Here is a 20250-nt window from a genome sequence, read left to right as displayed (position 1 = left end):
CTTTATTTACACACTGCTTGATTCATACAGCGAATGCAGTACCCACCTCCATCTCACACACTTACTTTGCATTTAGAAACACTTATGACAGTGCTTCTCCATGGTGTACTCATTTTCCTGTTTTTTTCTTTTTTTTTTTTTCTTTTTTTTTTTTTTTTTTCCAGGAGAGTTATTACATCACTATGATTTGAAGATGCAGAGTAATGGCTATTTTAAAGAAAGACAGCAAACCACCTAATGTGAAGTAAGATCCTCATGAATGATATCTGGAATTTTTCCAATGTCTTTCTCACTTCTTTTCTGAATCTGAGATGCTTACATTAGTCAGAGGGAAAGTCATCTTCCCCTCTCACTGCTCTCTATTTGATGTTGCCGGCACTGTTCAGGCCCCTGAGCCAGCTCTATTTTGACCTGTACCATCATTTCAGCTCCATTCCTAAAGCAAAGAATTGTTTCTGTCTTTCCAAGGTATAAGTTAATTTCTTCTCCCCTTTAAAAAACAGAGACTGAAATATCACTTCAGAATATTTATTTTAAAACAAAGTGAGATAAAGTAGGTACTTGTCACCATTGCAACATAAAAGTGATTTGTTAATGTTTCATTAATTAGGAGTTTCTGAAAAAATATGTATCCAAAATAGGATAAAATATTTTATCTATTATTTTTCCCACATGCAATTTAGTGGTGTTTAAAAATTTTATAATATTGAGAGAAATGCTATTCTTGAGATTCAGCAACAGATTAAATGGAGCCTATGGGAAGAACTGCCTTATGCTTTTATAAATGTAATGGAGAGGGTCTGCCGTGCTTTGGCCACATACACACATCATAGGGTACCCAAAAATTCTCTTGAAATTGACACTGTGGTGGCACCTTAGCGAAAGGTGACAACATAAGCACTTAACTCTTCAGGTAGGCACTGTACAAGAGAGTCCAGCAATCCCTTGTCAGCATTAGATACCACTTTCTGTTATAGCTGTATCATACATAGAGACCTCATGCCAGTCCAGAAGCAGCAACAGGACTCCATCTGGATGAAACAGTTCAGCAGACACAGAACAAACTTGATAGCATATTACTTATAAACAAGCACACTGGCGCATACCTGCCTTCTCCTTCTTTTGTGTCTTGGCTTTACAACAAACTTCTGTGATGTAGCATTCATGTGCCAGAACTCTAAGCAGAAAACACAGGCAAACCCATTGAGTGTTTACAAAAATACAGCCCAACAATTAGTGACCCCAGTGCTTCATAACAGTAGTATGGCATTCTTCCATGCATCAGATACAAAAGCAACTCCTTTTTTCAGTGTTCCAGTTAGAAAGGAGGCAATGTTACAGATGCTTCCCTGTAACAGGGTTCTTATTAAAAACTCTACTAGCGATAATCCGGTCTGCTGAAACAGATGATCTGGAGGTGTTGTGCTTCAGAAAGCACAGCAGATGTTCTATGCCAAAACTTCACCAATACTGGGGATGTAATATTATTAGCACAGAGCTTCCACAGAGCAAATCACATTTTTGGGAATTCAGCAGGCATTCACAGAGCTCTCGCAATAGCTACCTAAATTAATAAGAGCATGAAAGGCAGAATTAACACTTTAAGAAGATTATATTCACAAAGTAAAACATGTTTGAGTTGGGAGAAATGTTATGGGATCTTGGCAATGCTCCCTGTCAATACGATATTCTTCCCTGCTAATCCCACTGTGTCTTTAATTTGTTAAATCTCTAATAGTAAGCACCAAATAGTTTATTCTTTTGCCAAATCTACTACTAGACACTGCTGGAAAGGAATACAATATAAACTAAACAGAAGGCGATGCTTGTTCTCACCCTCTCCCTCACAACTCCATAGGGGGCTATAAGAAAGAAGGGCAAAGATTCTTCGGCATGGTCTGTTGTGATAGAACACGGGGAAATGATTTCAAACTAAAAGAGGGAAGATTTAGATTGGATATAAGAATAAAGTTTTCTATGATAAGAGCAGTTAAGCACTGAAACAGGTTGCCCAGAGAGGTGGCAGATGCCCCATCCCTGGAGACACTCAGGGTCAGACCTTACTGGGCACTGAGCACCTGATGTAGCTGTAGGTGTCCCTGCTCATTGCAAGAGAGTTGGACTAAATCACCTTTAAAGGTCCCTTCCAATTCAAATGATTCTACCGTTCAATGATTCTATGACAATTCTTTTCCATCTTCGGGATTCAAAGCATCTCCTAGCAAATTCCTTCCTTATCTTGTATAAATATGTTTACTATTTACATATTACGTATTTTACATATTAAGTGCTTGCAATTGTGTATTCTGTAACCTTTTTCCTTTGCCTAGTTTCCCTCCTTTGTATTTTCTCTAACTTTGGACACCCTTTAATTCCTCAGGAACTGAAGACTGCAATAATTCCATGGTAATTTTACCAGTCCTGCAGAGCAGTAGGCAGCACTATGGAAGATGTGTAAGTTAAGGGACTCCAATTCACACACCTTTATAGACAACTTTTGATTGCGTTAAAAACCCCCAGTAGCTCAGCTTTGCTGGTGTACAGGTTTTTTACAGCTCTTCAGTTTCTCACCCTCTTCTGGTGTAGTATGTGACACATGTGCGTGGTGCTGCTGGTGTTGTGCAATGTATGATAACCCCCTATCAACAGATTTGCTGTCCATGTGTGCTGCAGATTGTTCTTAAACTGTTAAATCAATATGCAGTGATATATTTTTTTTTGAACATGCTAGCTATGCATATAAAGAGCTCTTGAATTATGGTAAATGTTGATATTTCAAACAAGCCAATTATTAATCTAACCTCTCATACTACAGTAAAATACCAACAATTTCTATATGAGGTTCAAATACACTTGAATACAATAATAATAGGAACTTGATAGAGCTGTTATGCCAGCAAAGCCTTAAAATGAAAAGCTGAATTTCCCGTCTGACGAAGTTTTACCAGGGTTAAGGGCTAACGTTAACCTGGAATGGCTATTCACTTATAATGCAAACCATCAAAGCAAAGCTTGGCTAACTGGCATTGTCTTGGCTGTATCTCAACAATTATGCTCTCATTTTGGTGCTTGAAATTTGCAGCTATCCTTCTACAAAGGGGCCTGTGCAATCCTAGGCTTAGGAACATTTTCATGGTTACACCAGTGCACTTGAAAATTTTCTGTACAAAAAAAGATCCATTATAAATTAAATAATATGCAAGGATTCCTAGCTATTGCTTACAGGCCTGGAGCCTCTAGAGTTCAGAATGATGAAAAACGAAATCTTCGCATTTTTAAAAATAAAATTATGTTTGATTGTTCTTTGGGCGTGTTGATTAATGCAGTCTATGTTCTTGCCTCTCAGCCTTTCATTTGAGGTTCTGTATTATCATTAATGAAACTAGTAAAAATATAACTTCTAAATCGATGAAATAGTAATTTACAACATGTGTATGGGATCCCAGATAACTTGACCAGCAAATGTGAGCCTTTTCCCTACCATCGGAAGTCAGCCATCTCTGAAGGGAATGATGCAGCCATTAACGCTGACACATTAGCACACATTAACACTGCACCATAACTCATAAGCTGGATGAATTCACACAGGGTCCATTTCCAGCCAGAGACCCTCAGGCTAAATAGCATGACCAGCAAAATCACCCAGGAAATGCAGAGCTGAAAATGCCTAGCAGAAATTTTGACAGGAAGATATTATCTTGAAAAAATATAAGGACAACTCAAGTGACCCCAAAAGGAAGGGACATCTGTTATACACTACTTGAAAAACAACACCTTCAATAAATACTGTTGTCTAAGACAATACCAGGGCACTAAATGTCTGAAGACAGACTGTGAAAACATACAGTCTACTAAATTATGAAGTCAATGGCTCTAAAAATGCAAAGTTTTTGGATGAGCTTTCCTTATTTAAAGCCTCTACGTGCTATTGCAGAGTACAGTACAATTTATTCTTTTCTGCAATAGCTATTTTCTTTTTTATCTCTTTCTTTGTTAAATTCCCAAAGGGCAAAAGACCATAAAAAGTACACTGCTATTGAACTGTGGTAAAATAGTGGGCTTTTACAATTACTGATACTGAGTAATCCCTACGACTTGATTTTTTCCTTTCTAGCATCAATATAGAAGCTCGTGATACATCCAGTCCATTCCTAATGCAGTGCTGAGTGGAAACCTGAGCTTATACGCAGACTCTTTAGGAGATAAGAAGAAAATCCTGACATCAAGGAACAGCTGCTTACGCTAGGCAAATTGATAAATTAGGAAAGTATTAAGGAACATAAGAAATACTGATGCCTTAATCTAACACAGTGCTTGCTGTTAAGAATAATGACTCTGCAGCAGTACTTCCAAAAATAAAAGAATAACACGAATCTATAATATGAGCAATTACTTGCAAGGATTTCTTAAAGAAAACAACAAAGAAGAAAAGTTAAGGGAATAGAGCACACCCCGCAGACTGCAAGGAAGACTCGGTGCAGGCAGCAGGGCTGGTGGGGCAGCGCAGGCTGGGAGTGAAGGAAGAGGTGGGGTATGGTGTGCTGCAGGTCTGGGGATGAACACCAGAGCTCATGCTGGGGAAAGGGTGGACAAGCAGTTGGTAGTGGGAACAGCTCTCATCCTCTGGAGCTGTGGTTGTCCATGAAACATGACTTAAAAGACACTCTTAAACTGAATAACCAAAGACAAATAAAAATGGTGGGATTTTCAGCCAGAGCATAATTTGTTGCAACTACCAAAACTTTTACAAGCCTCAGAATAATGTTTCCAAACAGCTTCCAAACAAAAGCAAATACGGGCATGTAAAAGAGCAAACAGTAAGTTAAATTTCATTTCACCATGTATGAGGTACTAAGCACAAAAAGATACCACCCTTTCTCCACATTACAAACATTTCTATAACTCAGACCACATAGCATTCCACAATTAAATCTCCTTTGCAACATTTTAAACGAAGTAATTCTATGATCTTATTATTTTAAATTCAATCAAGGGAAGCATCTTCCATTTGAAAAGCCAACAACTATTTACTTGTCATCTGTGGTAAAATCAGACCTATAAAAGTGTGTCTGGTTTTCTGTGACAAAATCTGAAGCCTTATTTTGACAGATCTTTTGAAAATCAGGAAGCTTTGGTGGAGGTGAAACAGGTGGGTTCTGCTTGCAATGAATTGCTTTTCATAATTTTTAAAGCAGAAAATAATTGTTTTACTCCAGAATCTTGAAAACATAAAAGTGAACTATTAGGAAATCTTAGGAGACTGCTGACAGATATCTGTAAGCACCAGCTCTGGCAGTCTCCTGCTTTAACAGTCTGAGACAGAAGAGTACTCTCAATCATTCAGCAGTGATTGCATTATTTCCAGACTTTCAAATGACATATCCTTAAGAAACCCTGATACAAGATGCACTTGATTAGTCAGCCTCGTGTTCAATACATTGTTCTCATTACTCTACCGTCTCCGCAAGCACAGGGAGTAACCACAGTTCATGTGTAAGGTGCACGTACATAGTAAGCTTCCAGACAGGGACATGGACAGCATGCTGTGCACAAACCCTTTGTGCTGCCCTTCTACCCCATTCCATCCTCTGCCTTGCCTACCCATAAGCAGCGGGGACGTAAGGCACCAAGCTGGGAAACTGCTGTGTTTAAAGGCAGAAAGATTGCTTCTCCAGAAGTGAAATCAAGGTGACCCAATTGTAGCAATTCCCTCGGTTGTTTTGGTTTTTGTTTTTTTTTTTTTCCTCATTAATTCTCTGAACAATTCTGCTTTGCTTAACAGCTAACAAAGCTGCACACACCATGCTCCAGTACAGGATGATTCATCTTATGGGCAGTGCCCAGCATGGTGGGAACCCAGATCCCACTGTTACCATGGAACAAATGATACTCGTGGCAATAGGACTGGACACCTGTAACTTCTCTGGAAGAAGAAATTAGTCTAGAGGTGATTTCTACTAAAATGAGTGTCTACAAAGGATAATTTCATTTATCTAGCATTTACTTTGTAGTGTAAGAAAATGCATCTGTAAATATTGCAAATCCTTGACAGAATGAGGATAAGTCACAAATACTGCCATTTTTGCTTCCATTAACAAGCCAACTTCTCAGATGAAAACTGATTTTTAAAAGCCTCTTCTTACTCCATACACAAAATAAAGTTTTTTGGGGGATTAATTACTACAAGCGCTTGAAACCACCTCTACCTCTGAAGTCATTTGTATTTAAATGAATACCTGCACTACAGCCAGCATCAGAAGAGATGCTCAATGTACTGGAAATTAGAGGGTCCAAGAACAACAATAACGTGCCCCTCATCCTTACATTCACACCATGATACTCACCCTGTATTTCAAAATGGGAAAAATCCATGAAAAATTATGAGCTGTTGGCAATGTGAGGTTTATTTCCATCACCTTTAGGCTACCCTACTCCTTTCTTTTCTATAACTCTTAGCAGATAATGCAGTCTGTAAACTGCAAGACTTGTTAAGTGAAACATACATCATAACGTGAAGGTCTGGGAGAGCTCTGATTCATTGGATTCAAGTTTTTTCAGCTCTTCAGGTTCTTTTCCAGTGCCTTCAGTGTTTCAGATCCATTTTTTTCAGTGTTTGTTTTTTTAATTTAATAGGAAAGAGATATGCAAATAAACAATGCACTGTCAGAATATTATTCATCAAAGATGATTAACAAATCTGATCTTAGACTAAAACAAATCAATAGCCATGAATATTAAAAAATCATACCAGATGGCAGGTCATCCAAAGGAAACTCAAACAACTTGGATTTGTAAACAGAGTGGAAATGGAAGTCATCCTGAAATAGTAAATAATTGCATGTATTAAAACTCAATAATAAATCCACCTTGTGAGCCTTAAAAAGACAGTTCTAAAGGATCCCTTGCTATCCAAGGGATATTATCCCATCCCTATCCCATACATTAGGAAAAGTGCAACCTGCAAGGCACCATTTCTTTACACTCTTCCCAGCCGTGGTGGGATTGCTAACACCACAGTTACATCTTTTATTTGAAGTATGTAAGTATAGCAATGAAGTCGTTGAGCACACTTAGAGCTGGACTTAGGAGAGCTGTGCAGGGAACGCTGAGAGAATCGTGGAAGCTGCTGCACTGCAGCCGAGAGCAAAGCAGGATAAGAGGGACATAACACACCCAGGGTGGGAAGTGCCAGAGGAGGGGACAGAACACTCACAGGCATCTCCTGCTGGCTCCAAGGGACACTCAGCCTCCAGGAGTGCTGCACTGCTCTACTTCCAAGTGTTAGGGAACATACACATATACCACTACCTCATTTTTGGAGGATTATTTCTGTCTGTGATTACGAGGACTCAGACACTGAGTTAATGAGTTGGTAATGAGAGGAATGAGTCTTATGCCTGATCTGTACCAATGAATGCCTGTATTCCACAAAAAAAAATTACAGCAGGACTACCAGAAGTTCTACTTACATCTGAAGTGTAGTTTTCATCTGGTTCAATAAGGTAGGTATGATTTCCATCATAGAACATCCCACTGTCATGAGCAAGAGAAATAAATTTAAAACACACATTAGTCCAGTACTGAAATAAGTTTAAGAAGCTCACATATTTAAAAAATAAATATTTCAGAAGAGAAGCAGCTAAAAATGTCTTCAGAAACTGAACATAATTCTGAATCATTTTTTTGTTTCTTTGCTTTAGAAAGGTGTTCTTTCCCATGGTGATATACATAGACTCTACTTTCTTCCACAAATCTTCCCTACAACATACAAATATACCACAAAATCCAGCTTAGAGCCAACCTCACACAGATCTACTTGCAATAAGTGCTCTGCCTTCAGAAACATTCATACAGAGGTTTTTGAACTTCTCTACAGCTTTCCCACAAATAAAAATATTATTAAACTGAACTGACCTTAGCTTTTCATGGTTTTGATTAACTCTTTCCAGAGTAATATTGCATAGTACCAAGGACAAGGGGCATAACAGGGTGTTTGAGGCACTCCAGTAATAACAATTATGACAGATGGTCTTTTCTTCTTGAATTAATTCATCTTTCCAGAAGAAGTCAGTGCTTTATACAGCGCTGTATCAGTACAGACATTATATGATTTTCATGATAAATAAATTAAAACCCGATCATATAGGTTTCTAATGAGTTATGGTGAAAAATACAGATACTGAGGACAAAGCCTTATGCCATATCCTTGGTTCTGGTGAAGAACTCATGGGCTCTTTCTTAACGGCATAAAATCTTCATAATCATAAAATCTGAAGGTCATTCATAACATGCACAATGTTATGTATCTTGAAAATCTGGCACTTTGTTTGACCACACACAACCACCATTTTTCTAAGTTCTATTGCAAAGTACAGTTCAACTGTAAATGAAGTACTGAAGTGTTAAGGCATCCTAGATGGATGGACAGTAACACCAGATGTTCTGGTACTACAACTTGAATGCACAGCAAAAACACAGTCCAATCCTACGATTATGCTTTCTATTACAGCTACCTTAACTTTATTTAGGTGAAGAGTTTAGGGAGGCATTCCTTATATCACCATTTTGATCTTCAAACAAACCAGCAATTTTTTGTAATTTCCCCCTTACTGCAGTGACATACACACATGGTTGGAATTAGGCTGCATCAGCACGTCCCTTTCAAAGGGCTCCTAACAGGACTTGGAGCCTGACTATAAATCTGACCTGCAAGTTAAAACTTGGCAAACATTACAGCAGCATAAAAGCAAGATCATTTATTTATTTAGATTACTGTTTAGCAGCCTCCTATACATTAAAAAAAAAAAAACAGAATTATAAATGACAAACCCTGACACTTTTTTTTTTAATGCAACTTAATTTTTAATCAGCAAAACGTTGATTTTGCTCAGGGCCTAATGCAGTCTGTGAAATACTGCCATTTCGTTTCTGACTATTTAGAAATGGAAGTGTATATAAAGCTTGTAGACTATTACATCTCCTGGTCAGCATATTTTTTCTTAGCATCACTTATTTAGAGGGTTAACCATTCAGCATTCACAGAAGTAGCTTGGGTTGCTGAGTCTATAACATACTTCAGACATTGCCATGAGTACACCCACAATTCTGTGCTTATTCTCCAGGAACAAACACTGTCTGCACTCTTAAAATAAATACTCTAGCACCTGCTGAAGTTTTCTGCCTCAGAAAAAATGTAAGATCTGGGGACATTTGGGAAGGTCTGGAACAGTACTTTATCATGTGAAACCTCCTTCCTTCTCATTACAATTTTAAGCACAGTCTGCAAGACCAAGTGCTGTTAACAAATGACTTCTCGTGTGAACGCTGTACTCAGCAGCACTGACTTCTGATCAAGTCACTTAATGAAAATAATAATCACAGCTGACCCTCAGATCTGACTTGCTCCCCATGGCTCTTTTCCAATGACTTCAATAGTTTTAGGCTCTCTCAAGGTATCACACTGTGCTAGAGAGAAAGCAGCAGCAAAACACAGGCTAGCTAAAAAATCCACATTTGGGTTACGTAAAGTCTTCAGAAAAACAAATTTGCAGTCATGAAAGTCTAACTCAGTTACAACAGCAGCTTATGTATTTACCACCAGTGGGCAGCAAAATCACAGCACAACTGGTTTCTGTGTGACTGGCCTCCAAACACAGAACCGAGCACAGCCCAGAACTGAGTGCAGATCATTTATATCCCAGCAACCAGAGTGTTTTGCATTCAAAGTGTTTTGCATTAACTCACAGGGAGCTGTGGTTGCTGCATATCCCACAGAAAGAAACAAATCCAGCGAGCTTGGAGTTAAGGCTGTAGAGAAACCTTTTTCATTAGCAAAGTCATTAAGAAGACATTCATAATTTTGAGCACTCCATCAGCCAGTCACCCTATTAATTTAATTAATGAAAAGAAGACTACAACATAGACATTACCAACAGAAGAACTCACGATTTATGATTAGTTAAACCAATACAACATTATCTCTGCAGGCACATATGAAAAAATGTCTGGTCTAGCTGGCCAAGAACTAGGGGTAGTATAATAAGTGAGAGAGATTAGCATGAACTTTGGGAATATGAAGCTTGTTATTCTATTAAGGGCATCTGTTCTGTCTCATGCATTTCCTAAAATCTGTGAAAGTGGAGTTTCTGCCCTGCAGACCTTGCTAGAAGATCACTCTCCCCAGCTTCTCTTATTCCAGTGAGACATTGAACTTCTGGTGTGAGTTTGTAGTATTTAATTAGCATTTGAAACAGATTACGGAGGAACTAGCTGTAATGCTGGAGATGCAATGTCAGAGAAGGTAAGGTTAACACAGCTCAGAAAAACAATACTTTCTCATAGCAGATGCTGGAATTACCAACCCATTACAGTAAGCTTCATACTGCATCCTGCGTGAAGGATAACTGCTGAAACATTTCAGAAAAAGAAAAAAGATAACACTCAAGAGAGAGCTGAATAGTACGGGGAAGAATGCATCTTTCTTCACATTACTGCATTAGAAGAGCTCTATTTGAACATTAGGCAGTTTTAGAATACTGAGCAGCAGCAGATCAGTCTTAAGAGGCAACCAGCAAAAGGAGGCCAGGAAAGAACATGTGCTGCCCCTCCTTTTGCTGCACTCTCTCCTAGGAATTGGCAGGAGCCTAGACCTAATGGATCACTGCTAATGGAAGCCATGAAGCTAAATCCCCTCAAGATGCAGCAGGATGCTGCTATTTTTAGGCTCACTGACACTACCAAACCTGAGGTCAGTTTCATTGAGCTGTTCAACCTTGACTATAAATGAGAGAAGCACATCTCTAAGTCAGACAACAAGTGCAGGAATCATGGGTCTAATGCATGCATTATCCTCCTTCCTCATAAAGAAAGTACGGACATAAAAGTTACTTAAATACACGTGTACGTGTGTATCTGATACTAAAACTACAGAACAGCTGGAGACAGATAATAGTGAAGAGGATTTCTATGAGCTGAGTCCTGCTTCCTCAGAGAAAGCAATCTCCACCCCCAGGCTCTCCTGCTGCCCTGACCTTTCCAGTCAATCTCAGCATCGAAAGTGCTGAGGTCCTGTAATTCCCAGAGTCAACAGACACTCAAGTGACTTGGCTGCTCTGTAAACCTGATGAGTATCTTTCAATAGTGCCAAAAGTAGACAGGTCCAAAAGCTGAGAATCAGCACACAGCTCTGTGTAACCTTCAAGTGACAGGTGCATTAACTAACATTATCACTAAAATGATGTACTTTGAAACAAATTTGCACAATTTTTCATCCTTTATTTCAGATTTTCAAAGATTTGACTATCTCAGAGGTATTACCCCATGCTTAAGACTTAAGCTTAAGACAAGCACTTCTGTGAAGAACATGGGTAGGACAAGAGAAACTCAACATTGACACTTTCCTTTGTAAACAGAGTAGAAAGGAAAGATAAAATACATAATTCTAGCAACAAGATAAGAACACAAGCAAATTCCAGATGGTTCATATCAATCTTGGTATTATCTTTTCTTCCTGTAAAATGGAGCATTTTTAGCTACTTCCATATCTCTACTGTAAACTATCTTAAAACAATATCTGGTCAAAGCTGCTATCATATGTCTTTAGTTTAAAAAGAAAAAAAAGAGAGAGAGAAAACTTGGGTGTTTTGGCAGTGGGTCCTGAAAAAAACCAACACTTAGAAGGTTCAAATTAAATCTGTTTTATGTAAAGGTTATTGAGATAATAACAGTGGTTGCAAACCAATTAATGAATAAGTGGCACTTATTTTTCTTTAAACAGCTTTGTTTAAAAGACTAAGTGAAATTCAGTAAAAACAAAACAGCAGACTTACTGTAGTCCATGGCATGTTGACAAGGCAACAAATGATACTGGGTTTCCTCTAATTTTTCCCTGATAATAGCAATGTTCTCCTCCCTGAAATTGGAAAAAGAGATCGTAAATCCATGGGATGCCCCACAATATTATGGTCTAATCTGTCCAACACTACTTTTTTTATTATTACATTGCCAACCTAGGGATGTAGCACCAAGAACATAGCAGAGGTTCACCCCATCTCCTTTAAGCCATCTACAAGTTTAGTACAGAGTCAAACATCATCTTTTGGACTTTGTCTGCACTGAATAGAGATGAAAATCTTCAGTGTGAAATCTCTGGCATCTCAAGACAAATTTCAGATATAAATCACTCCAGAAGCATCCATCTTTCTTCACTGAAGAGAGCTGGAAACAAGGGGCTTAGACCTGCCACATGTTCTGCACATGGCTACATCAGATGAGCTTTGCCCTGAGGGCCAGGCAATTTCCTACTTCTAAGGAGAAAATCATGCTTATCAAATAATAAGATTTGATTAAGAAGCAAACAAATCAAAAACGCTCCCCAGTGCTCCAAAGCTAAAGGAAACTTTAGTTTATATTTGAACCTTCTATAAATACTGTAAATAAAAAATACACTTCTCAAATCAAATCCAGTCGACCTTATTCAACGTATCCCCCCCACCCTTAATTCCACAGAAGTTGCACTGATCATGGAGTACAGCTTACTGCATGTGAATGCATTCAGCACTGCACTGTGAAAAGAACAGGTGAATAGAAACCACACAGAGAGACAGTAGGTTAGTAACAAAATTAACAGCCAAACCATACGAATGAGCTGAAACTGTATGAGGAACAAAATGCTCTCTCCAAAAATTACTTTTCAGTAATATTCCTGTAAAAGATTTACCTGATGTCAGCACATGAAAATAGGAATATACTGAAAAAAAATATCAACAGGAAGTTGTACAGAGTTGTAGCTGTGGAAGTAATTTGGAGAAATAAGACAAATTGGTTTGTTCTCAGAAAATACAGTGAATATGTACCAGAAGTAGAGTTTTAGGCTCTGTTAGTTTGCCAAATTATGTCCTTATAACCCAGAGAAACATTTTTTCATGCTAAGAATCCAAAAGATCCAAGTCTGTGGCTGAAAAGCAAGTTTTGATCTTCTTAATGGGAATCAAATAAATATCCCAAGATAGTACCCCCAAATTACTTTATTTCATGATAAATCCATGAACAATATTCTATGCATACAAATCTAGAACAGAAAAATACAAGAAAAACAGTTTTAAATTTTTACCTAGGAAAAATGCAATTTAGACACACACATTCTATTCTATTTAATCAAATCAAGTCATGTCAATTCAATTTATTGATCTATTGATGTTCACACTAATTCTGACAGAGACAGAAATGTAAATCTGATCTCCTCAGTCTCACAGACCCATTCTTACCACTGCAAAAAAAAATTATTTCTTTACACTAATGTTTGGAGGATACTTTTAGACATGGACTTATATGTTCCTATTAAGATAATGTAAGTCACTTCACACCAATTATTAAAATTTTAGGGGCTTTAAAGGTAAACAACTATTTTCAAGTATATGTTGCAGTATTAAAAAAAATAATAATAACAACTTCATTATAAGAAATCCTTCTACCTGGACACTCTAGGTGAAGTCTTGAGGTTTTGTACCACCATCTAACAGTCATAATCTCAGCAAAGAAATAAGAGGTGATGCAATGAAAGCGGGTGGCACAAGCACTGGGAAAACTGATTGCTTAGTGCAATAACAGCATCTCAAGCAGGTAAATCATATCTGCAACATGGCATTTGGTGGAGTGGGTGCAAACCATACATTCTAAGTTTAGCAGATTTCATTTCAATAGTCCACAAAATGTGAGAAGAGAAGCACTTAAAGCTATCAAGCTTGGGACTGGCTCTGCAATGAGGGTTAGCACAACTGCAAGGACACTATAGATTAATGTTTTTCCTAGAACATGTGTAGGTCTGGACAAGAATTTTCCTGATCTTGCCTCTCTGTAGGCTGACATCTTCTTGCTCCTGACATGTACTAATGCTCCTTTACAGCAGGTGCTGTAATAGAGTACACCGTGCTGCAGGAAGAATGGCAGTAAGATGTAACACCTCTGAAAGATTAAGTACAATCACCACATAAATCCACTTATGCTCTATTATTGGAAACATGCACTGAAGGACCAGGGTTGTCCCTCTTCTCTATTGGTGCCTGTAGCAGAATGACAGGAACTGAAAAAAACCTTGCCATTTCAGTTTTTCCTAAAAATACTCTGGTATTATATGAGAATTAAGACTTCCCTCAATAGATGAAATTAGCAGCATTACCAAGAGCAGTCCAGTCAACAGAATCAAGGTCTTTTTGTGAAGAAAGAGCTATTGGCTTCCCATAGCCACCACAGGCCTTTTCTGCTCTCTGAAAAGCAGGAAGTAATTGTCCACCTCAGCAAATCAAACCATCAGGCCGGCCTCTGTCAGCTACTGGAAAATGGCTCAGGCTTCAGATGAAGAGGAAATAATGCTGTTCTTCTGACATATGTCACCAAGAGAGAGATTCACACTTATTCCTTTCTGCTCTAAAACTGAAACCGGCCAGACAGGGTCCAGAAGAAAAGAGAAGTTTGACTATTTTGCCTCCGCAAGGTGCACGGCCATTCTCCATGCTGCAGTTAGCACAAGGCAAGACAAGTTCTCTGTCAGCATTCTGTCAGCATTCATGGGACTTGGTTATCTGTTGGTGAGTTTCAAGAGCAATATGGAAAATGTGGATACTTAATAAGTCTGGGCAACTAAAAATAGAATAATTTTCTACTAAAAAAAAAAAAACCCACAAATGAACTCATAGTAGGATCCATTAAAATAAATGAATCATTATGACGGTGGTGGAGAATTCATGATTCAACCTCGGTCTTCATGCTTAAATTGAATAATTGTAGGCAAATCCTGAATTATATTGTCCTGTGAACTTCTACAGCTCCCTTCTGACCATCTCATAGCCATTATGCCTGTGCCAGCCTGAATTTCCTTGCAGTCTATTTGGTTAGTTGGAATGGCAAAGATACTGAAAACACGAGATGGCAGAGATGCTGGTAAATCAGGTAAAGTCTGTTCACATTTCTCTTCCTTAATATAGCCTGTCTCCTCCCAGAGAAGCATTAGCTGTTGAGTAATCACCAAAGAGGCATGAAGAACACATTAACCACTACTGAAGGATGAAAATAGAGAACAGCCATTGCAGTCACTGATGGTGGAGGTTCACTCTTCTCTACAGTTTCAGTAATGAAACTATTTGCTGACCAGACAACCGTCAGCGCTTGTTATCACTGCAGAGACACTATGACCTTCCCAGGGGAGGAAAATTAAGGATGCTCATTCATTTGCTTTCAAATAACACCTGACATCAGCTCTTCAAAGCAAGCATTTTTCCTGCAATTAGGAGAGGTACCTGCCATTAAAACTCATGCTACGCTCAAGAAACTGACCCTAAAATTAATAACTTCCTTCTTCCAGCATTACATATTCCTGTCTTAATACCCATTAATCCAAAGAAAAGGAGACTGCTGGTCTAGCTCAGATCCTACTAATACAGCTCCCTTTTCCTTTGCAGCAGAAAGATCTCAAAGGCCAGCTAACCACTGTGCTGCTTTTCAGAGAAGTGCCAGATAATGATTAGCTTTTTAAGGAGCTACCCATTGCTAGGCATGAGTTTTAAAACTACTTCCTTAGTAATCATTTAGATCTATTTACAAATTATTTATGCTTGCTCTAGTTTTAACCCATTAATAAGTAACGCAGTGCATGGGAAACAGCAATAGAAGAAGAAATTCTCTAGAGCTGACCTCTATGGCCAAAAATGACTCATTATTGATAGGTTCCTGTTTGCACAATGAAAAGTCAGAATGGCATGTTGGCCTGTATTGCTCCTGTTGACAGTGGAACTGCATGGAAAGATGGACACTTCTTTTAATTGCCACGTGCTGATACAACTGAGACAACCCGCTAGCATGGCTGCGCTATCCTGCAGCTGCCCAGGAACCACCTCAAGAATGTGTCAGTGCTCCCTCACAGAGGAAGCCTCTGCATTTAGCAATGCTGCAGTGCAGATTCCGGAAAGTCAACTGGTTTGAAAAATGTAAAAGTGCCCACTCTTTCCAGGGAGACAGCTATCACACGAATCATCAAACAAAGAACCAAAGTGCAATAGAGTAATTTGGCTATAACTCTATTTCAGGTTTCGAAATCAGAAATGTGAATTCAAAAATTAGAGATAAAGCATCCCCACTTCCAAGGCTTCTTCCAGTGCCCACATTTCAAGACTGCTGGCAGCACTATCAAAACCACACGTGTACACAATGGGGTCCCACACAGTCAACTCGCTGCAGCAGCCACAGGTGACTCACAGCAGTGCCTTCAGCAGATGGCACATGCCATCAGCCCAGCTTCCCTCTCTGAGGCTAAATGAGGCTTGCATACACTGCCCAGCAACCACAAAAGATGCTCCTCAAGCGCAGCTGCAGGGTGTGGATGCAGCTCGTGTCAGCACAACGCCATCTGGGCCAGGAGCTGCCCTGGCACCTGCTTGGAAGCAGACTCTTGCCTTGCTTCAGTGTCAGGAAAAAATGATTTTAATTATCACCTGCTGAGTGCAGATGGGTCAGAAGAGAACAGGGCTGGTTACCTCTTCCTGCTTACTCTGTTAAGTTTAAGTCAGCAAGGGTAGCAGTGCCTAGTTTTTCTGAGTCAAGGTATACAAGCCTTTTTATGACAGCCACTTTGTCCCAGTTCTGCAATCCTCTATGTGGGAAAAAGGGAGCAAACCTTGAAAGGGACTTTGAAGTCTTGATAATCTACCCATACTAATCTTTCACAATAGTCCAACAACCACTACTGAGTCTGAAGCCAAATTATAAGCACGTGATGCACAAGATTACTATAAACACAAAACAGAAGATAAGATGAAATGCTGGCATGCGCCTACATGGATACCTATTAGTCAGAATGTGGTAAAAACCTGAATGGAAAGGAGAAAAGTATTAATCAGATTTCCTTACTGGTTCTTCATTATTCCTGAATGACAGAAGCTTATCCTGAAGTGAGAATTCACAGAGCTCACGACTACCTGGAAACATTAACCCAGAGTATATAACACAGTGCCAGTTCAGTATCTCTACGAAAAATACGAGTCAAGACAAGGACTATTTACAGAACTCAAGATCAAGTAAGTAAAGATATCAAGCTAAAGCACACTGAAGCTTTGCATAGAAGAGCTCCTTCAGAAGCACAGTATCTTCAGTTTGCTTTGCTTAATTCCTCCTCAAGGGGATTAAGTTAAACACAATAAGATACTTTATTTTTTCATAAGAGCCTCTACAAAAGGATTTAATGTTCTTTAATGCTATAGCAGTAGTTAATTTCTCTTAGCTATGCTCAGCCTTTACTTGGATTTAGTTTACAGAACTTTGGTGCATTTCATTCTCTATGCATGCTGTATGTTATAGCTCATGGAAAAATGTCTCCTGAGGTACACAAAGGCTGGCAGGACTTGTCTATGAATTCAGGTGCTGGGCCACTCTCTTCCCTCTGGAGGGTGTGAAAACCACAGTGGACGGCACTCAGGAGGTGTCCCTCACAGACACAAAGCCATCCCAGTTCATCTCAGCAGAACCAGGACTACATCGCTGGTGCCCACATCCACAGCGGGATGAACACTTGGAGCTCTTGAGGGCTTTGACTTTCTGGTGTTTTTTCCCCTCCAGGACTAGCTTAAAACACTGGATTTTTCTTTATGCCATAAGGAGAAGAAAGACAATATAGAAGCTGCAAGATTGTAGATGAATCATGAGCTGGGATTCCTTCTACTGCAGGATATTTAAAACAAGGCTTGGGAAAGGCTCCTAAACTGAATGCTGCTACTTTTAATTTCCTCCTTCACAGCAGCAGAATGTACTGCTAACAAAGTAAGCCAGTAATAGCAAGGAGATAAACTGATAGATTTAGAAAAGTTAATGCAAATGTACACTTACAGCACCAGCTTGCAGGACCATTAGGTCAGGCAAATACATTATATAAGATGACTGATTATCCAGCCCTGGTATCCCACAGGGGATACTGTGTTTTACTGAAACCCAGAGGAATTGCCTCCATATTTCAAATAATGCTAAAACAAGAAAGTGAGATATTCCTCAATGCTTCTTAATACAGAGCAGCAGCTTAATGCTGTTAGAAATAAAGGTATCCAGAGTAACCAAAAATGCACAGAAATTTTATAATGTCAGCTCTTCAACAGGACACATAATAACATTCATGCTATCCTTTACCTACTGGAAATAATTTGACCATTATGATGCCATGGCAGCATCTGGTTAGATGTGAACTGTGCAGTCAACCACTGTTCCACTATTTATGAACTCTTGTCTTACAGCAGAAGCCCTATAACTAGCCCCTAAGCAAAGAAAGCTGCTGTTTTGTTCTATCAAATTTCATCCCACTTTCATTTACTCCACTGGTCAAAGACAGCCAGTTTTCCAGATGCTCCTTCTGTGGATTACAATAATACCCAATTTTGTACTTCTACTTTCATTAACATACACATACTTTTTTTTCCACCTAAGTTATTAATGAAAATTTTCAATGGCAGCAGTCTGGAGATCAGCCTTGCAGGAGCCCCCTATTAAACTGTGTCAGACTCCTACTCTGTCAGCTATCTTTGGCTAGTTTACTGTTAACACTAGAAAGTAAATTATAGTCTAGATTTATTAATCATTAGCCATGAGGCAAGCAGAGCTCTGTAAAGGGAATGGGAAAGAGAAGCTCTGATGATGCTATGGGTAGCCTTGTACAAAATCTTCTATCAAATGAGTTTTCTGCTCCTAACAGCTTCCCTAGTCTCTGGACACCACCCAAAAAAGACCTGCCAGAAATAGGCAGATATAATTCCTGCATTATTTATGATTTGTTCCTTTTTAGGTTCCTTTCTCCCCTAGGGCTGCAGCACCAGGTTGTGCAGGCACGGGTACCTGCACACACTGCACAGGGCAGAGCGTCCCGTGCCGCCACCACTCACGTGAGATGAATTTTTCAGGAACAGAATATAATCCCTACCAGGGAAAGCTGCTTAGCACACATGCTTTTCTGCCAAGCTGAAACTCCTTCCTCCCTGGCTATGAAATGGTGAGGCATCAAAAGCTGAAGAAAAATGACTGGATTCCTCTGCACAGCTCAGACAGCGAGTGACTGTAAATCTGGAAGGTGCTGGTGGAAGCCCTTTGCTATAAAGCTGGAAACACAGCAGTCAGTGATAAAAAATATCCTGCCCACAGACAGGCAGTATATTCTGGTTGCAACATTTGCAATAATCTGTTAGTGTAGCCTTATGATCTGTCAGTACCTGTGATGGTACAGTAAAATGTTTGAATGGGATTTATGTCCGTTCCCAGAGGCATTTGAGGCCAGGTTGGATGGGGCCCTGGGCAGCCTGGCCTGGGGGGAGGCAACCAGCCCACAGCAGGCAGTTAGAACTTAAGGTCCATTCCAACACAAGCCCTTCTGTGATTCTGTGATCCCATGGTTAGGACATGGTCTCCCTATGCTCAAGGGTTAAGATGTGACAGATACAGCTGTTGCCCTTGGCTAATGGACTGCGCCTCAACACCTCCTCAAGAAGAGCAGCTCAGCAGGACACATAAACAAAAAGCAGTGCCTGTCACATCAAAGGTTCTCAGCCACCTCTGGCCTTTCAAGACTTGAATATTTTGCTCCCTTCTGGAGAGCAAAAGGTAATGTTGTTTCATGCTTTGAGCACTCTTGCTATAATTTTGTGCCCAGGACGCAGACTGTGTTTACAGTACCACACTTACTAATTTCAGAATTATCTATGAAATACAGCTGTGTTGCTTCAGTATAACCACATGGGCCCAACCATGACACACACCATCAAAAATGCGTGGCATTAATCTATTACAATTTTACCTGTGCAAGTTCTCCTACTGGGATCTGTGTCCAATGTTCTTGACTGGCAAAAAGCCTTACCTCTGTAATATCTAAAGTGGAAAACTGAAACATTTCATAAGAGAAAATGTCACTGAAGAGATACCAGTTGTTCCTTCTTCGGGGAAAATCCAGCAGTGTGAATTACTCAGCACTCTGGCTGTTTTTTTGCCTTTCATCTCACTGACAGCATCAGTGACAGAATGATAACCCGAAAAGAAAGAGAGGGAGATAAAAGGACACAGAAATATACTGCAGCAACATAAAGTAGACACAAGTTGAGTGTTTATGTGCTGTGAGCATAGGATGATCTGGGCTGACAAAAACAGGAAAAAGGCAAGGCGTGAAGGGCTTTCTCTCTCTTAATTGATTATTCTCTTTGCTACCAGAGGGAATTTAGGACAATACTGCTGCTT

The 20250-nt window shown here is 39.4% G+C and overlaps 1 protein-coding gene across 15 annotated transcripts in view; it reads right to left on the bottom strand.

The window, feature by feature from the left end:
- ADAM22 (ADAM metallopeptidase domain 22) overlaps window positions 1-20250 on the bottom strand; it is a 130894-nt gene that overhangs the window by 49565 nt on the left and 61079 nt on the right. For all 15 annotated transcript variants that reach the window (XM_025148403.3, XM_025148405.3, XM_025148406.3 and 12 more), the window contains 4 exons: window positions 11829-11911; window positions 7470-7533; window positions 6749-6818; window positions 1107-1177 (listed from right to left, as the gene is read on the bottom strand). In XM_025148403.3, coding sequence (XP_025004171.1) covers window positions 1107-1177; window positions 6749-6818; window positions 7470-7533; window positions 11829-11911 — 288 coding nt within the window. The remainder of the gene's footprint in view (window positions 1-1106; window positions 1178-6748; window positions 6819-7469; window positions 7534-11828; window positions 11912-20250) is intronic.

This window comes from Gallus gallus, chromosome 2 (assembly GCF_016699485.2).
Source record: "Gallus gallus isolate bGalGal1 chromosome 2, bGalGal1.mat.broiler.GRCg7b, whole genome shotgun sequence".
NCBI lineage: Eukaryota > Metazoa > Chordata > Aves > Galliformes > Phasianidae > Gallus > Gallus gallus.
This window is presented reverse-complemented; position numbering and strand designations above follow the sequence as displayed.